Source organism: Schistocerca cancellata, chromosome 2 (genome assembly GCF_023864275.1).
Source record: "Schistocerca cancellata isolate TAMUIC-IGC-003103 chromosome 2, iqSchCanc2.1, whole genome shotgun sequence".
Taxonomy (NCBI): Eukaryota; Metazoa; Arthropoda; class Insecta; order Orthoptera; family Acrididae; genus Schistocerca; species Schistocerca cancellata.
The window spans coordinates 83,080,634-83,100,743 of record NC_064627.1 but is presented as its reverse complement, the minus strand read 5'-3'; the positions used below and the strand labels follow the sequence as shown (position 1 = coordinate 83,100,743).

General features: G+C 41.1%; 1 protein-coding gene across 1 annotated transcript in view; it reads right to left on the bottom strand.

Annotated features, from left to right (window-relative positions):
* The window catches only part of LOC126161357 (transcription initiation factor TFIID subunit 9), a 58,341-nt gene that overhangs the window by 17,109 nt on the left and 21,122 nt on the right, over window positions 1-20,110 (bottom strand). Inside the window, exons 2-4 of the mRNA XM_049917126.1 lie at window positions 19,836-19,972; window positions 19,628-19,759; window positions 1,139-1,439 (exon numbers count right to left, since the gene is read on the bottom strand). Coding sequence (XP_049773083.1) covers window positions 1,139-1,439; window positions 19,628-19,759; window positions 19,836-19,972 — 570 coding nt within the window. The remainder of the gene's footprint in view (window positions 1-1,138; window positions 1,440-19,627; window positions 19,760-19,835; window positions 19,973-20,110) is intronic.

Sequence of the window (20,110 nt, the reverse complement as noted above, 5' to 3'; positions counted from 1 at the left end):
AAGTTTTTATTTCTTCTCCTTGGATTTTAATACCTACTCCGAATTTTTCTTTTGTTTCCTTTACTGCTTGCTCATTATACAGATTGAATAACATCGGGGAGAGGCTACAACCCTGTCTTACTCCCTTCCAAACCACTGCTTCCCTTTCATGTCCCTCGACTCTTATAACTGCCATCTGGTTTCTGTACAAATTGCAAATAGCCTTTCGCTCCCTGTATTTTACCCCTGCCACCTTTAGAATTTGAAAGAGTCATCAAACATACATAAAACATGCACACATCCACACATGCATAGCTCACTCACACAAGGTCACTGTTGTCTCTCAGTGATCAGGCCTGTGCTCTCTGGATTATTCCCACTGACAACAGCTTTCCTGAACTGTACTTGTGAGAACTTTTCACACATCTACCGTTTGCACTCCAGCCCTGCCTTCTATCCTATCAGCACACCTGCATTGTCCTTTTCCTTTCTTTGTCCACTTCTTTCTTCTCCCCTCTGCCCCTCCCTCTCGTGCGCACGTACACCAGCAAAACCTCCTGATGCTGCACCTGACAGCTCACTATCCTGTCTCCATCATGCTCCTGCACACTACCACAGACAACAATAGGATTATCCTCCATCCCTGCCCTGCTGCTGCCCCTTCTCCTTCCTACCCAGGTTTCTTCTTTATCACCACTACTCGTCCCAGTCAAGACTGTTGCTCACAGCAGATGAAGTCACACCCAGAGATGACAGCGTCCATATTTGTGTATTATACATGTGTGAATGGCGTGCATTTTGTCTATGTACGATGGTCTCAGCCCAACAGTTGACAATGGCTAGCTGGATTTTTTCACTGCCACTCAATGTCCCCTCTATGTGGCGATTAGTGTTCTATCCATTTAATATTGTTGTTGGATTTTCTAGAGATGGTAGTAACACACTAATTTCCAAAAATTGCTAACAGTGAGAGAAAAATATCTGCACAGAGGCTGAAGAAGACTTACCTTTGGACCATATTATTAATGTGAAATCCTGCTATAACATGTAGTTGGAAAACTTTACATGACACATACACCACTGTGAAACACTATTACACACACTGAAACACTATAATATGTACTATGTTACTGACTCGAGTGCTGCAGTTATACAGTACCTGCAGAGAGTTTAATTACTGGTTTTGGAATTGTAATTGTCTGTGTTCTTGAAACTGTCGTCAATGGTCCTTGTCGTTTCACAATTGACATAGACTGTTGTCCTTGTGACTGTTGCTGCTGCTGTTGCAAGTGCTGCTGCAAGTGTTGTTGTTGCTGCTGCTGCTGTTGTTGTTGTTGCTGCTGCTGCTTACTGCCAGATAGTTTAACATTCCCAGAGTTTGATAAACTTGTAATTGAGCCAGACATGTACGTGCCTGTGTTACCAGCCATATGGTGAACCATCTGTTGCTTGGGCTGTGGCTGGAACATAAAATTAACGAAGTTTATTATAGCTATTTAATAAAGAGGGAAATTGAAGCTGTCACACTTTTACCTGATATTCTCTCTTTGGATTGAAAACAAAATCAGAAATCCAAGCTGATGGTGGTGTTTTAACTTTGGAAAAGAAGTTGCCTTTAATACTGTGATAACTCTTCATGCTCTTCAACTAAAGATAAAAATATTATATGAGATTGCCATCAAAGTCTTATTCGTGGATGTGGAATTCTAACAGTCTGTTGGCAGAAGAATCAGCAAATAACTGTATTCTATTACTGTATATTATTTGTCTGTCTCAGATGCACAGACAAGCATGCATGTCCATTCATTACTGAATGATTACCCAAGCAGTTCTGAAATAATTACTGAAATAACATTTGTACAGTTTGCTTTATTCAAAACTGTTCAAACTTTGTGTCCTCAATATAAGTGTCTACTAAACACTATACTATACTATACTATAATATACTATACTACACCACACTGATGATCCAAAACATTATGACCACCAGGGATCCGGTAGTTTACTGGTAGGTTGGTGGAGGTATTTGGCATTAGATGTCTGTGCACAGGTCATGTAATTTGTGCAATTTAATTTGCGTATGTGGTAATGTCATCTGATAGCGGCCGAGACGGGTTCCACTGGATGTATGTCAGATGGATTTGGTCGCTCAGACATCAATATGAGTTGACTATAATGCTCCTAAAACTACTGTAGCACACTACCGGCTCTGAGACACAGATAATTATACTGCTAAAAGACCACATCACCAATAGGGAAGACATCAATCATAAAGGGATTCAGGCGGTTCACAGTAGTCAGCACGTCTTCGATTACTACCACAGGGCCCACACAAGCTCAGGAGGATGCCTTCCATAGCATAATACTGCTCCCACCAGCCCGTATCTCTGGAAACAAACAAACTTTTTGTTTTTTATCCTCTTGACTGTGGATTAGAAAAAAACAGCGCGAAAACTGCTGTGCCTTTCTTTTCTGCATTCTATGCAGAGGTTATGACAGTACCTAATTGCAGTCTTCCCGTTCAACATCAACATACATCACCTTATTAAAAACATTCCTTGAGGCCATTGACAGCAGACGTTCATTATTCTGTACATATTCTGTACGTTCATTATTCAGTTTTGGCTGAAACAGTTAGCCATTATCATTATATGAGCTATACCATGCGTCAAAATTATATTTACAACAAGCAATCTGACGATATCTGGGACTTCAGCAGTTGGTACAGTCTTGGTGTGCAAGGCTGTCAGGGTACACTACTTATGCATTAAGTCCTACGTCAATTTGGGAAACCTTGTCAAGAGGTCAATTACAAAGTATATACCATGAGGGTAACTGACGGACATGCTCCCATAGTTCGCATTCCCTATAGTGTCTTACATAATGTCTGACAGACCAGCATTGATGACACATACAATACCTGCTTCTGATTCTATCAAGGGTTTTCACATGTAACAGATGCCTGATTTGGAGGGTTGTGAAAATACTTTGGTTTGGTTGGCCATAAGTGAGCTGCAATAATGAGCTTTCCATCCTATTGGGTTGTTCTTGTAGTGGCAGCAGTTGGCAATTAAAATCCTTTATGAAGTGTCTGTAGTCAGACCGTATTCAGAGGAAGCCTCACATGTATTATATATACAGAGTGGTTGCAAAATCTGTTATGGTTCTTACATTTTCTGGACCAGGATGGGCTCCATTTCCATTAACCAGGTGCCCCAAGATTTTTATTTTTTGGACAAAAAAGAGATACTCTCTCTGACTGAATTTTTGACATGCACTTCAGTACAGTTGTCAAATAGCTTAAATTCTCTTCAATTGTCTGAAAGAAAACAACAGTTCTATTCAGATACAAAAGATACATCATCCATTTAAGTTGTCTAAGTAGGATGTCCATCATGCAATCAATGCATTGTCACACAGACCAGACAGCATTACTCTGAACTGGTAGAGGCTGAAAAATGTAACAAGAGCAGTCTTCTTATAAACAGCCACACCAACCTTGATTGTGAGACTTGCAAGCAGTCTCATCTTAGATTATCATCGTTGCCACATTCTGGTAAAATGACAAATTACAATGGCAGTGTTCTGTCACTGATATTTGCTCTCACACAGAAGTTCCTGCTGACTGGACATATTTTCCATTTGGAGCCTTCAGCACAATGGTCCTTAATCTCAGAACATAATCATCGTGGTGACTATAGCCATCTGTCACCACAGAAAATGATGACCCAGAATAGACTAGTATCAGTACAGGTCAGAGATCGCTGATGATATCAATGTGATTTTCCAACATCTTGCCACTTGCCATCAGTGGGGGATTTTCATTTGCTTTAGGCCCACACCTGCAGGTGATCGCCTCATTTAGTTTTCCTGACTTTGGAAGCTGGACAAGTGACTGGAACCTCTGTATTATGATGGTGAACACCTGCATGACTATAGCACACTGAAAAGCAACCTAGATTAGGATATGGCGAGGAGCTGTGTCCGAGAGGGCGGCAGCACATAGAACTGCCCTGTATGGTGTCTTGCACTACATTAGTCACTGAACATTCTCCTTCGTTCTTTACACTTGAGTATGACGGGCCCCGACAACCACAGTGGAAACATACTGACCTGTTGTCATTCAATAACAAAATGTCCATTTTTCTGCTCACTAAACCAACTGGCGATGGAGCCAGTTATATATACGACAAGGAACTTAGGTGTTGTCTTACAGCTCCAGTATAAGTCCGGGGTTTCCAATTCTATTTCTAAATGAACTATTTGGCTTTCAGACATTGGTGTCAATGAATGTCCAGCCCCTTTGTGATTTAATGATGCTATCTCCTACTGGCGAGGTTAAACATCCAATGCTGCTACATCTGGCTATCTAGGATTGCCATTAACAGATGTCATAAATCCTCATATTTCTTTTCTGACGATCTGTTAACCTAGCAATGCGAGGCCCATCAAGGCTGCCATTGATACCACAATAGGACATCTATGAAACATAATTCAGGATTCTCTATTGTGACCCATTTCTTCGTGCCAGCAGCACTTGATGAAGTCCTCTGGTGTAGGAAGATCTTTCAAAAGAAGCACCTGATAGATGTTCTCTGCCACATCCTCCATTAAGTGTGAAACTTTGTTGGCTTCTGTCACATTTGGTTGGTTGGCTGATTTGGGGGAAGGGATCAAACAGCGAGGTCATTAGTCCCATCAGATTAGGGAAGGATGGGGCAGGAAGTCGGCTGTGCTCTTTCAAATGAAACATCCTGTCATTTGCCTGAAGTGATTTAGGGAAATCACGGAAAACCTAGGATGGCCAGACGTGGGTTTGGACCATTGTCCTCCCAAATGCGAGTCCAGTGTACTAACCACTGTGCCACCTTGCTCAGTATCATATTTGGATACAATCACTGACACAGTGCCAACACACTTCGTTAATACAACTGTGTAGTCTGCCCTTGACATTGGCTTTGGGTTCAGTTGTACTTTGGCTACACCAACCTGGTGCTGGATATCACCAAATGTTTAGTTAATTTTTACCAGACATTTGGCCTGCTCTTGAGCTTTACCTCTATTCACAAACCACTGCTGGGCTGTACCAGCCAAGTAAAAGCAAATGCTGGGAAAACCATTAATGTCATCCTATCACTTGGATTTAGTGAGAACACTGAATCTCTTTGAGCCATTGCGTTGGATCCTGGCCAGCTTCTTCCGAAAACACTTTCGATTGCTTGAATGTACCTGACTCACTGACACTTTTGTAACCATTGATACCTTGACAAAATGGATTTTAAGAGGAATGTACTATTTATATTCAGTCATGTGTCAGTGAGGGTGGCAGCTTTTACATAGTCTTATTGGAGCCATCGTTATCTCAATGACTAGATATGCCCAGCATCTCTATTAATGTATTGTACGTACTTGATTATAGATGAGGTTTTTTCCCAAATTTGTGGTTAGAAAACTACGGGGTCATCTTACATTTAAGCCAATGGCCATGCCGCTGTAGTAACACTGGTTCTACATCTACATCTACATCCATACTCCGCAAGCCACCTGACGGTGTGTGGCGGAGGGTACCTTGAGTACCTCTATCGGTTCTCCCTTCTATTCCAGTCTCGTATTGTTGGTGGAAAGAAGGATTGTCGGTATGCCTCTGTGTGGGCTCTAATCTCTCTGATTTTATCCTCATGGTCTCTTCGCGAGATATACGTAGGAGGGAGCAATATACTGCTTGACTCTTCGGTGAAGGTATGTTCTCGAAACTTTGACAAAAGCCCGTACCGAGCTACTGAGCGTTTCTCCTGCAGAGTCTTCCACTGGAGTTTATCTATCATCTCCGTAACGCTTTCGCGATTACTAAATGATCCTGTAACGAAGCGCGCTACTCTCTGTTGGATCTTCTCTATATCTTCTATCAACCCTATCTGGTACGGATCCCACACTGCTGTGCAGTATTCAAGCAGCGGGCGAACAAGCGTACTGTAACCTACTTCCTTTGTTTTCGGATTGCACTTCCTTAGGATTCTTCCAATTAATCTCAGTCTGGCATCTGCTTTACCGATGATCAACATTATATGATCATTCCATTTTAAATCACTCCTAATGTGTACTCCCAGATAATTTATGGTATTAACTGCTTCCAGTTGCTGACCTGCTATTTTGTAGCTAAATGATAAAGGATCTATCTTTCTGTGTATTCGCAGCACATTACACTTGTCTACATTGAGATTCAATTGCCATTCCCTGCACCATGCGTCAATTCGCTGCAGATCCTCGTGCATTTCAGTACAATTTTCCATTGTTACAACCTCTCGATACACCACAGCATCATCTGCAAAAAGCTTCAGTGAACTTCCGATGTCATCCACCAGGTCAATTATGTATATTGTGAATAGCAACGGTCCTATGACACTCCCCTGCGGCACACCTGAAATCACTCTTACTTCGGAAGACTTCTCCCCATTGAGAATGACATGCTGTGTCCTGTTATCTAGGAACTCCTCAATCCAATCACACAATTGGTCTGATAGTCCATATGCTCTTACTTTGTTCATTAAACGACTGTGGGGAACTGTATCAAACGCCTTGCGGAAGTCAAGAAACACGGCATCTACCTGGGAACCCGTGTCTATGGCCCTCTGAGTCTCGTGGACGAATAGCGCGAGCTGGGTTTCACATGACCGTCTTTTTCGAAACCCATGCTGATTCCTACAGAGTAGATTTCTAGTCTCCAGAAAAGTCATTATACTCGAACACAATACGTGTTCCAAAATTCTACAACTGATCGACGTTAGAGATATAGGTCTATAGTTCTGCACATCTGTTCGACGTCCCTTCTTGAAAACGGGGATGACCTGTGCCCTTTTCCAATCCTTTGGAACGCTACGCTCTTCTAGAGACCTACGGTACACCGCTGCAAGAAGGGGGGCAAGTTCATTCGCGTACTCTGGGTAAAATTGAACTGGTATCCCACCAGGTCCAGAGGCCTTTCCTCTTCTGAGCGATTTTAATTGTTTCTCTATCCCTCTGTCGTCTATTTCGATATCTACCATTTTGTCATCTGTGCGACAATCTAGAGAAGGAACTACAGTGCAATCTTCCTCTGTGAAACAACTTTGGAAAAAGACATTTAGTATTTCAGCCTTTAGTCTGTCATCCTCTGTTTCAGTACCATTTTGGTCACAGAGTGTCTGGACATTTTGTTTTGATCCACCTACCGCTTTGACATAAGACCAAAATTTCTTAGGATTTTCTGCCCGTCAGATCACCGAAGTTGAGTGCTGTCGGGCTTGGCTAGCACTCGGATGGGTCTCCGTCCGGTCTGCCTAGTGCTGTTGGCAAGCGGGGTGCACTCCGCCCTTGTGGGGCCAGTGGAGGAGCTACTTGACTGAAGAGTAGTGGCTCCGGTCATGAAAACTGACAAGGGGGGGGGGGGGGGAGGGGGTGCTGGGGAGTGGTGTGCTGACCACATGCCCCTCCATATCTGCATCCAATGACGCCTATAGCCTGAGGATGGAATGGCGGTCAGTCAGTACCATTTAGTTTTTCATCTTACATTTGCATATTCAACTATTGCTGCTGAGGTCAAATTTTCACGTTGTTTAATAGATCGATACAGGTGTCTTCTTACTGTTTCAGGTGACACTTTGGCTATTCAGATCATGGGCAGATTTATTTTGAAGAATGCAGGTTACGTAGGGCAAATAATACATGCACTCTAACAAGTTCAAGATTTCCTGACACGCTGAAGTGCTCAACACAGTACCAACCTCGCTCGAACAATTATGTGACATTTGACTTACGTGGCATAATGCAAGGGATATACGAGAAACTATGAACTACCCAGCAGAACCATCTATTGCTCTGCTTAAAATCTGACATTTTGTGAAACACAGGAAGACATAGAATTTAATGCTATTATGTTACAGTTCTTGTTGTACTTGAAGAGGTTTGTGATAAAAGTTCTCATACCTGTATGGCTACCACAACAAACAATTATGGTACTTGTTAAGTAAAGTTAACATTGAAAGATGAAAATGCTGCCCTTCAAAAAACATTACTTTATTCTGAATGCAAGCCAATATTTTGTTTGATTATGAGATATTATTCTGTGCAGCCAATGAGAGAGCAGAGGGTAGACGATATGTTAGGAAGCAAGAAACATTGTAACATTCTCACGTCAGTATAGAAGAGAAATCTGATACGTATTTGGAAAAAGACAGCTGCATTCCCAGGTTCCACTGTAACCACAATTTTAGATATTGCAACATATTTGGAAGAAACAGCAAAATATATAACCAACTTTGATTCCACCAACCATTGCACTATAAGGAAGGGGGGAGGCACACAGCAATTAGTCGCAATCCCATTAGCTTTTATTATTCTTGCAAATCTATATTTCAGCTATGAATATAACTAAAATCCACATTTTTAAGAATAATAAAAGCTAATGGGATCACGACTGACTGCTGTGTGCCTCTGCTTCATTAGCGAAATATTTGTGAGAATGAAGATATAAATTACACAACTATGCTATTAGGATGATGGTGATGATTAAAAATAGTGATACCACAGCCAATGGGCTTAGTAAGTGAAAAAGGTTGTGGAGATTAGAACGTTTCTTTTTATTTTATTTCTTCCTGCATTATTAAATTGTAGACACTGAAATGGCCTAAGTTTAAATAGGAACAATTCTAACATAAATATTTAATGTCAATAAAACAGTTTTTAATTTTGCTTTGTCAGAATACACTAAAAATATAGTTTTTTCAACAAAACTCTTAAAGAAAAAAGGGATCGCCTTACAATCAGGTAAATATGTCACGTAGAAACCACCCACTTATAACAGCAGGATCATAAACACAACTAGGATTTCACACTGAGAGCATGTTTATTAGGAACACATAAAAGCACAGACAGAGCTGAACTGTATCCCTCAGCAGAGTTTGTGATTTATGCATATAGACAATGTTCTAGTAAATTCCAATATTCCATAAATAAATAACTGCCAAAAACTTCCAGAAATTACAGTTCTCAACTGATAAATAATTGTAACAGGCAGAAATGAAATTGGTGGCCCAGATGCCACTATACAACAACTTTAACCACTACACCATAGCAGATGAGTTATTCCCAATGTTTTAACCTCCAAAGATAATTTTTTTTATTTAATTTTGACTAACATCAGTTTGTTTGTTACTTTTCCAGTGAGCAAGTCCTTCTTAATGCTTCTTCAAACTCAAAATTTTAATGCACTTATTTTTATATTATTGCATAGCTATATTTCGTTATTAGAAACATTATCATGGCCAAGACAGACACAAATCCTGCCACACAAGTGTAGTATGAGTTCATGTGCCAACTAGCTCTGCAGATCATGAGGAAATGGAAGTAATTATGATGAGAGAATGGAATTTGATAGGAGGAAAAGGAAGAGAAGTTAAACAGTAGAACATAAGAGAGTTTGAAGGCATTTGTACTATTTTTTGACCGTGAGTGTCTAAAAAAATACGTAAAAGTTTTTAACTACTGCTACCAGCCACAAAATTTCTTAACTAATGTGCTATTTATTTATTGTGCGACATGTTGCGAGGGTATACCTCATCATTAGGCTATATGGCATAACAAAAACAATTTTACAATAGGATCATGCAGATGTTAAAAAGTCTATTCATAAATGCTGTGCTTCTCCTGTGAAGGAAGAGAAAACCTTGTAACAGGCGAAGTCACTTTGTAAGCTGGACTGACGTTTGCATGAAAATGTTTTGTTAAGTCACTCACTTTGTTCTTATGGCGTGGCAGTCTCGTTGTGATGAGCTGAGGTGTTTCGATTTCTGTGGCTTTCTCAGCTTTCTTGATCACTGTTCACAAATTTTCACACACATATCAGTGATCAAGAAAGCCAAGAGAGCCACAGAACTGGAAACACCTCAGCTCATCACAACAAGACTATCACGCCATAAGAACAAAGTGAGTGATTGTTACAAAGCATTTTCATGCAAACATCAGTCCAGCTTACAAAGTGACTTCGCCTCTTACTAGGTTTACTCTTCTTCTACAGGAGAACCACAGCATTTATGAAAAGACTTTTTAACATCTGCATGAACCTATTGCGAAATTGTTTTTGTAATGTCCTATAACCTGATGATGAGGTATACCCTCGAAACATGTCGCACAATAAATAAATAATACATTAGTTAACAAATTTTGTGACTGGTAGCTGTAATTCAAAACCTTTACAGTAGAACCTAAACATGGAAGAAAGAAATGAGAGGGAAGCTTTGTGTAAGTGGTAGAGACCTGGAGATAGAGGATGGTTTCAGACTGATTCTATAATGATAAGATAATTATTTCAATCCCCGATTTTAAACTGCGAAACACTTCCAACAACAGATGTGGAATCCTCCAGTCTGTCATTACAAAAGCAAAAGTCATGTACTACAGTATAACCTCATTGACATAAATTCGACAGGACCAAAAAATCAAGAGTTCCTGTTAAAAAAAGTTCAGGTTACAGCAGTACAGTAATCCGTAATGCACTACAATATCAATCACTTTACATTACTATAGACTTGTAACACTATAAAGCGACTGTAGAAGTACAAGTACTCACAAATTACACTATTTTCTTGGGAATAAATCGAGCATGGTTTACTGACATTTACGGGAATGAAAATATCTAATGATTTCACAACTAATTACAACTAAAGCACGCGTAAACCCAGCAGTGACATTGAATGTTTAAGCAAATCATTCTAAACTGTCCAAGGCTGTAAACATATCCTGAAGTATAGGTGGAATGGTACCTATATTCTCTTCCTCCTCATTTTTTCTGATGAGCCTTCTTGCACCTCAGTCACAGCTTTCAGCACATTAGATTCTACAGAAGCACATACAGCAACACTCATATGCACTACTGAATGACTCAAAACTAATCCCAGGGTTTGCAATGTCTTGCAGAACTATCCATTCATCAGGTGACGCGGCATTGTTTAACTCGTGGGCATCTTCAGTGTTGCTATGTCCCCATGCTCTGTTAAAGCACTTCCTTATATGATGTAGCAACACAAGAGTTCCAGGCTGCTGCAATGGTTTTTATTGCACCAAGCAGTGTTGTTTCCTGCAGCACAAACTGCAGTGCTTACAATCTGCTTGTGATAAGCTCTCTCCATGAAAGAAATGATGCCTTGGTCCAGGGGCTTAAGGCAGCTTGTCACATTTGGTGGAAAAAATTAAACCTTTATGTTGGTTAGGTTCAGATACTGTATGTTATGGGTGGTACACTTGTCCAATGTAAGGAGAACAGTCCGCAGCTCGTGGTCGAGCGATAGTGTTCTCGCTTCCCGCGCCCGAGTTCGATTCCCGGCAGGGTCAGGGATTTTCTCTGCCTCGTGATGACTGGGTGTTGTGTGATGTCCTTAGGTTAGTTAGGTTTAAGTAGTTCTAAGTTCTAGGGGACTGATAACCATAGATGTTAAGTCCCATAGTGCTCAGAGCCATTTTTGTAAGGAGAACATGTTTGTTTTGCGTAACCATTGGAATGCTGAATTGAAGAAGGCACTAGCGATATAACGTGCTGTTGATCCGAAGTTTCTCATAGTGAGAGTAGATGCAATGTAAAGTGTCAATATTTATGTTTTTAAAACAATGTGGTTTCTCCGACTTACCGATAACCTAGGGATGAAATTTCTAACGCTTGTCTGTACTATATTCAAGGGCAACAGTTACACATTGTTTGCTGTGTCCTCCACCATGACACTTACCACCTTCTACCCCAGCGTGCAATTTAGAAAAAGTTTCTAGAAAAGTCCAGTTTCATTCATACTGAACACATCACACAAGGCATACTTTTCCTTCACTCAGCTGAACTCGTGCAACCAGTTGTTCGCACTTTCTTCATCTACTGTATTTACTTCACCACAGATTCGTAAAAATAAAACTGAATGTCTCTTTAGGAAACGATACAGCCAACCAGCAGAACAACTGAAGTTTTCGATGGCTATACCTTTGGCAAGCTCATTTGCCTCTGACTGAATCATCAGGCTACTTAAATGTGTGTTAGATGCACACAATTGATTGAACCATTCTAGCAGTAGGGTCTTGTATCTTCATACTTAGCACTACAAAATTGTTTAGATCTGTTTCTGGAACCTGATGCAGCAGCATTAAATGGTTTTTTCTCAATTCTTAATTATCGTAGAATAACGTAGATTTAGGAATTCCAAACTATTCTGCAATTGCTCTTTTCTTTGTACCATGGTCATCTCACCTAGAATCTTAAGCTTTACTTGTACTTTTAGAGCCATCTGTTTCCTCTTTGCCACATTTAGCGTGTTTCTGTTTGTAGATTTTTATTCAGTATTCTAAGTTGATCTGGCTATGACTAAACGAACACCTGGCATCGAATATGTTTCTAAATGTTAATGCATGCATTACTGAATTTATTTAAATGTACTATACACACTGATTGTTGAGATGACAGTTGTGGCTGCCAACCTACAATAAGTTAGAAATGAGTCAACAATGGGTCATTAGCTTTGTAGTTACATTTATTGCATTCATTTCAGAAAAAATTTAACTATGCTAGGGTTATGAGTCGTTCTTTAGTAAGTTCGCACTAACGGGATTATACTGTAAGCTCAAAAAATAAAATACTTCTAGAATAAGGCAGAAACATCAAGAATAAAGGAAAAACTGTTATAAACATTAGTAAACAAGAAACACACAAAAATAGTGATGCAAACTGAATTGAATTCCCAGAATATAGCTCTGTCAGACTGGGGAAACTTTTAAATCACACGGATCACAGGTCACCAACTCCAGTTATTACTTCTTGCAGTTGCAGAAAACACTGAACACAGAAATACACAACCAAATAGAGATGCTTTACATTTACTTGTGCATACACTGTGTGCACCATCAACAGGGATTAATGTCCGAAATTCAACTCCTAAGAAGATTAGAGAATTCATTAGGTAGCTAAACAGGCATAATTCTGCTGACTTTCACTAACTCTGGGCATATTTCCAAATAAACAAATATGCATAGGTGACCCCCTCCCCCTCCATGAATTATTGACTTCACGGAAAAGTGGTAGCTTAAATGTCTCATGGATACGGCAGCCTTTACTATGGGTGCAACCACAATGAAGGGATATCTGTGGAGAGACCAGACAAAGTTATGGTTCCTAGAGGGGCAGCTGCTTTTTCAATAGTTGCAAGGGCTACGGTCTGTATTGTTGACTGGTCTGATCTTCTAACACTAGCCAGCATGGCCTTGCTATGCTGGTACTGCAACCAGTTCAAAGTCAAGGAAACTACACCCATTATTTTTCCCAAGGGCTTATGGCTTTATGATTCTCTTGGGTAAAATATTCTGGAGGTACAATAGTCCCCTATTCAGATCTCAGGGCAGGGACTACTCAGGAGGACGATGTCATCAGGAAAAACAGAATGAGCATTCTATGGATCAAAGTGTTGAATGTTTGATCCCTTAATTGGGTAGGTAGGTTAGAGAATTTAAAAAGGATGGGCTGAAGCCAGATATTGTGGGAATTACTAAAGTGTGGTGGCAGGAAGAATACTACTTCTGGCCTGGTGAGTACACGGTTAGAAAAAGAAAATGAAACAGGGCTACTGCAGGAGTCGGTTTAATAATTAATAAGAAAATAGGATTGCAAGTTGCGTACTACGAACAGGATAGTGAACGTCTCCTAGTAGCCAAGTTGGATATAAAGCCATCACCCACCACAGTAGTACAAGAATGCCTAGTTTCTCCACAGATGATGGAGAAATTGAAAGACTGTGTGATGAGATAAAAGAATGCTACATACAGCTAGCGGAACAAAACTTACACTGTGATAGGAGCTGCAATTTGAAAGTAAGAAAAAGAAGAAGGAAAAACAGTTATAGAACATGGATAGCAAAAGAGCAAGACGGGGGTATGAAAGTGGAAGTTAATGTGGCAGAAGCATAATTTTGATTTAAGAACAATGAAAGAAGGTTGTATACATGCAAGAGACCTGCAGACATTAGAAGGCTTAAGAAGATATATAATGGTAAAATGGACATTTAGAAACCAGATTTTAAGCTGCAAAACATATGCAAGGGTGGATGTGAACTCTGACCAAAATATACTGATTCTGAATTACTGACTAAAATTGAAGAAATTGGAGACACGCAGGAAATTAAAGAGATGGGACCTGCATAAATTGAAAGAAGCAGATGAGAGTTTCACAGGCAGTATTTGCAATGTTTGACTCATGCGTAAAGGAGTACAATAGAAGACAAATGGATAACTATCACAATGGCGGATCATGGAGGGCTTGGCGGTTTGAACAGACTGTCTTAATGTCTCAACATCTGCTGAGGTGTCATCAGATCAAATAGATAAAATTAAAGTTGATTGGTCTAACAGATTTTGACTCCACCTCTTACACCTATAAACTTTTATCCCTTGAGTAATAGACAAAGCAATCAAACAATGTAAAATCCAGGAAAGTTGCTACCCACCATATAGCGGAGATACTGAGTCGCGATAGGCGCAATAAAAAGGTTCACACAATTATAGCTCTCAGCCATTAAGGCCTTTGTCAGCAATACACACACACACACACACACACACACACACACACACACACACACAACTTGCACAGACGTCTGCAGTCTCAGACAACTGAAACCCGACTGCAATGGGAGTGGTGGCTGGGTGGGGGTAAGGAGGATGCTGGGGCGGATGGCGGAGGGGTAGTATGGTGGGAGTGGTGGACAGTGAAGTGCTGCAGTTTAGACAAAGGGCAGGAGAGAAGGTGGGGAGGGGGTAAGTAGCAGTGCGCAATTCAGAAAAGCTGGTGTTGGTGGGAAGGATCCATATGGCACAAGCTGTGAAGCAGTCACTGAGATGAGGGATATCATGTTTGGCAGTGTGTTCAGCAACAGGGTCGTCCACTTGTTTTTTGGCCACAGTTTGTCGGTGGCCATTCATCGGACAGACAGCTTCTTGGTTGTCATGCCTACATAGAATGCAGCACAGTGGTTACAGCTTAGCTTATAAATCGCATGACCAGTTTCACAGGTAACCCTGCCTTTGATGGATTAGGTGATGTTAGTGACCGGACTGAAGTAGGTGGTGGTAGGAGGATGTATGGGGTAGGTCTTGCATCTAGGTCTCTATTAGTAGGTTTGATAAGGTATTACCTACAAACAAATCTGGGGTTCAGCTATGGGCACCCACATGGCACCATCCTATGCCAACCTATTCATGATCCATCTACAGGAATCCTAACTAGAAACACAGAATCCTAAATCCCTCACCTGGTTCACATTCACTGATGACATCTTTGCTATCTGGATTGAAAGTGAGGACATACTATCCACATTCCTCCAGAACCTCTGCAACTTCTCCCCCATTTGCTTCACCTGGACATACTCAACCCCACAAGCCACCTTCCTAGATGTTGACCTCCACCTCAGAGATGGCGACATCAGTACCTCCGTCCATACGAAACCTACTAACCACCAGCAGTACCTCCACTTCGACAAATGCCACCCATACCATACCAAGAAGTCCCTTCCGTACAGCCTGGCCACCCGTGGTTGTCGCATTTGCAGTGACGAGCAGTTCCTCTCAAAATATACCGAGGGTCTCACTGAAGCCTTCAATGACTGTGATTGTCCTCCCAACCTTGTACAAAAACAAATCTCCCGTCCCTTATCTTTCCCGTCTCCCACCACCTCCCAAAGTCCCACAGTCCAGCCTCAGAGGAGCATTCCCCTCGCAACTCATTACCATCTGCAACTGGAGCAACTGCATTATATTCTCCACCAGTGTTTCGATTACCTCTCGTCGTGCTCTGAAATGAGGAATGTCCTGCCCACTATCCTTCCCACCCCTCCTACAGTGGTATTCCGCCGTCCACCAAACCTACACAATATACTTATCCACCCTTACACAACCGCTACTCCAGTCCCCTATCTCATGGCTCATACCCCTGTAATAGACCTAGATGCAAGACCTGTACCCATACATCCTCCTACCACCACCTACTCCAGTCCGGTCACTAACATTACCTATCACATCAAAGGCAGGGCTACCTGTGAAACCAGTCATGTGATCTACAAGCTAAGCTGCAACCACTGTGCTGCTTTCTATGTAGGCATGACAACCAACAAGCTGTCTGTCTGCATGAATGGCCACCGACAAACTGTAGCCACGAAACAAGTGAACCACCATGTTGCTGAACACGCTGCCAAACATGATATCCCTCATCTCGATGACTGCTTCACAGCCTGTGCCATATGGACCCTTCCCACCAACACCAGCGTTTCTGAATTGCGCAGGTGGGAACATTCCCTGCAATACATCCTATGTTCCCATAACCCTCCTGGCCTCAACCTCTGTTAGTCACTGTCCTCATCCATCCAGCTCCCTACCTGTTCCCATTCCAGCACTACACAGCCGTCATTTCACTGCCACACCCAGTCTTTTAGTTTCTCTCCTTTCTGCTACTTACCCCCTCTCCACCTTCTCTCCTGCCCTCTATCTAAACTGCAGCACTTCATTGTCCACCACCCCCACTATACTATCCCTCCCCCTCCCCACTCCAGCCGCCTCCTTACCCGCACCCAACCACCACTCCCATCATGCACTGGTGCTGCTGCTCGCAGTGCGATTTCAGTTGTCTGCGACTGCAGGCGTGTGCGCAAGTTGCGTTTGAGTGTGTGTGTGTGTGTGTGTGTGTGTGTGTGTGTGTGTGTGTGTGTGTATTACTGACAAAGGCCTTAATGGGTGAAAGCTATAATGTGTGAATCTTTTTGTTGTACCTATCGCGACTCAGCATCTCCACTATATAGTGAGTAGCAACTTTCCTTCTCTAGTATTGACCAGCAATGACAGATATAAAAGCAAGGTTCAAGAGTGGGATTAAAATCCATGGTGAAAGGATATCAACGATAAGATTTACTTACGACACTGCTATACTCAGTGAAACTAAAGAAGAATAACAGGATCTCTTGCACTGAATGAACAGTATAGTACAGAATATGGACTGAGTGCAAATCAAAGAAAGTGAAAATAATGAGAAGTAGCAGAAATGAGAACAGCAAAAACATACATCAGAATTGGAGATCGTCAAGTAGACATAGTTAAGGAATTCTGCTACCTAGGCAGCAAAATAGCAGATGATGGATGGAGCAAAAATGACATAAAAAGCAGACTAGCACTAGAAGAAAGATCGCACTTGGCCAAGAGATGTTCACTGGTATCAAACATAGGCCTTAATTAGAGGAAGAAATTTCTGAGAAAGTATGTCTGGAGCACAGCATTGTACGGTACTGAAAGAGGGGCTGTGAGCAAACCAGATCAGAAGAGAATTGAAGTATTTGAGAAGTGTGGCTACTAAAGAAGAATGTTGAAAATTATGTGGACTGATAAGGTAAGAAATGAGGTGGTTTACACAGAATCGGCAAGGAAAGAAATATATGGAAAACACTGACAGGAAGAAAGGACAGAATGGTAGGACACCTTTTCACATCAGGAAATGACTGCCACATTATTAGAGGAAGCTGTAGACTGTAAAAATTGTAGAGGAAGACAGAGATTGGAATACATTCAGCAAATAATTGCTGATGTAGGTTGTAACTGCTATTCTGACATGAAAAGGTTGACACAGGAAGCTGCATCAAATCAGTCACAAGACTAATGACCTAAAAAAAATGTTATTAGTGTGGAGATTTAATTACTGCACAGACACCTGTAGCTTGCTTTTGTCTGTTCTTTATGTTGGTGTGATATGCTGTGCACTATTTGTGTGTGCTCTGCTATCAGCTTGGAGACAGTAACTTGCTACGTAGTAACTGAACCACCACAAATAGGTATATATATATTTGTTTAAATATTGGTCTCTCTTCTACCCTGACATGCTAGCATTTTGTTACATGATCTTCACATTGTGTGCAAGTGATAATGCAGAAGTAGGTTGCTGTTGTGGCCTACATATCTTTTTTGCTTCACTGTATGGTACTTTGTCAGTAATTTTGATTTCCTGAATCTTCTTCTCTCCCAAATAAACAGGACAATCTCGACTCCAGTACTGATGGCTCTCACCACAATTAACACCCAATGATATGTGAGTTTCATGACGTCTTTTCCAAACTTTTTCAAGTTGCCTGGCCCTTGCACGTTAATGTAGTGTGTCCAAATTCTGCCATTCACATGTCTTAAAAGGTTTCATGTGTAGGACCAGAGTTTTAAGCGGATAGACCATGCCATGATGAATTGGGGAGAACAAAAACATGAAAAGTCAAAATAAATGCAGCTGTCTTCCATAACTTTTTTCACAACTGTAAATACATTTGTGACTACATTAGCCTCCTATTCTTCCTTCATTAGTGGCTAGGTCTACTATGCCCCTACTAGTCACATCACTACTAAAGTTTAGGTGGAGCTCTGGAATGACTGGGTGCTCACTACGATATTTTTTATCCTGCAGCAGTGTTGCTTGACATGCAGCAACTGACTGGTGTTCTGGTACTGTTATCTACTTGCATCTAAGATTGAAAGTGTTCAGGAGGGCTGAGCTCCCTTATTGATTTGGATGTTGCTACTACCCAAAGGCCACCCGAACACGTATTAATGGGTGTCCCAAGAGCAGCTAGGGATACACATGTCAACTCCAGACAGAGCTCTCTGCTTGCTGAGTAAGCCCGATATAACTGAGATGCAGCAGGTTTCCCGGACATTGCCTTTTAATGACTGCTTTGCCGCAACAGCCATCCATCTCAAAGGCATGTAGCACACCACAAGGTTGAGCTTTTCATTTTGTTTTAGAGAAATGAACTACACGTGTGATCCAGGCAGTGAAGCCAATATCCATGCTCCCTGTCTCACACAATATTTCACAGTGGTTTCTCAAGCTGAAGTGTACCCAGAGCTTGCAGTTACAGTAGACTGTGGTCGTTACTTGGCACAGCCCAGATTATAGCTCTTAACATATTCATTTTAGAGCCCATTTTTATTGGACTCTTTTTCTTGCTTTGAACCATACTACCTCCACTCATAATATGGAAAGCAAGATGAATGCATTTGAAGAGATATGTTACTGATATTGTCAAAAGTAATGTTGCGAAACAGCTACGCACTTTCGAGGGTTACATTCTTGTCATTCAGATGTTTATATGTAAACACTTAAACAGATGTAGTTGAACAAGTGGGTGGTAGTTGTAAGATAAACTCGTCTGGACAAAAAGCCCTTGTCTTACTGTGAAAGCTATCCCATCACACTACTGCTCCTTCTCCAGTGTGTCCTCCTTCACTAGTGTCTCCAAAAATGTCCACTTGTTATCACACAAGCTGACTACCAGTACAATGGCTTGGCCAACTGTTCCCTCCCATTCCATATATAACAACATGTTGCTGCACTGAGATGTACATTTACATTAGTTCTCTATTACAGTCTTTTTTTTCTCTTATAACTTTCTCTTATAGCAATTCCATTATGGACATGTGATTGTGCAAGAACTGCATTTGGACACAAGGATATAATAGCGTAAAAACTGACAGAAAACTAACCCACCCTGAATAAAAAACGGAATGCATAATAACAGAGTTCCCAGCACAAAATAATTAATCAGAATTTAATTATAAACTCAAGTGGACTTACCTTTTTCATACTCTTCAGTCGGTAATTGCAAGATGAAAGACAGTACCGGTCAGGTGGTAACCTTAGCCCACAATGTGGTTTCACTAGTGGCAAAGGTGTACTGTTTTTCGTCCTAGCAACATCTAAAAGAATCTGCAAAATTTTAAATCCAATACTAAATCATTTTATCACATCCAACTACAAGAAAAGGAGAAACCAAATAACATACTTCTCGAGGCGGAGGGTTGGTAAATATCCTATCTGTTGTCATCTGGACAGCCAGTTTCAGATCATCCAGATCAATTGCCTTCTTTTTTGCATGGTTTGCAAGCACTCGTGCGTCCTCCAGAACAGTTGTGACATAACCTATAAACAAAGAGAATAAACATCATTATTAAGTTATCTTATATTACTCAGACATCCTCAAAATACTTCAAACAGGAAGAGGGGTGGGTGGGTCATGTGTGCTGGACTACAATAAGAAAGAATATACGTACAGGAGTC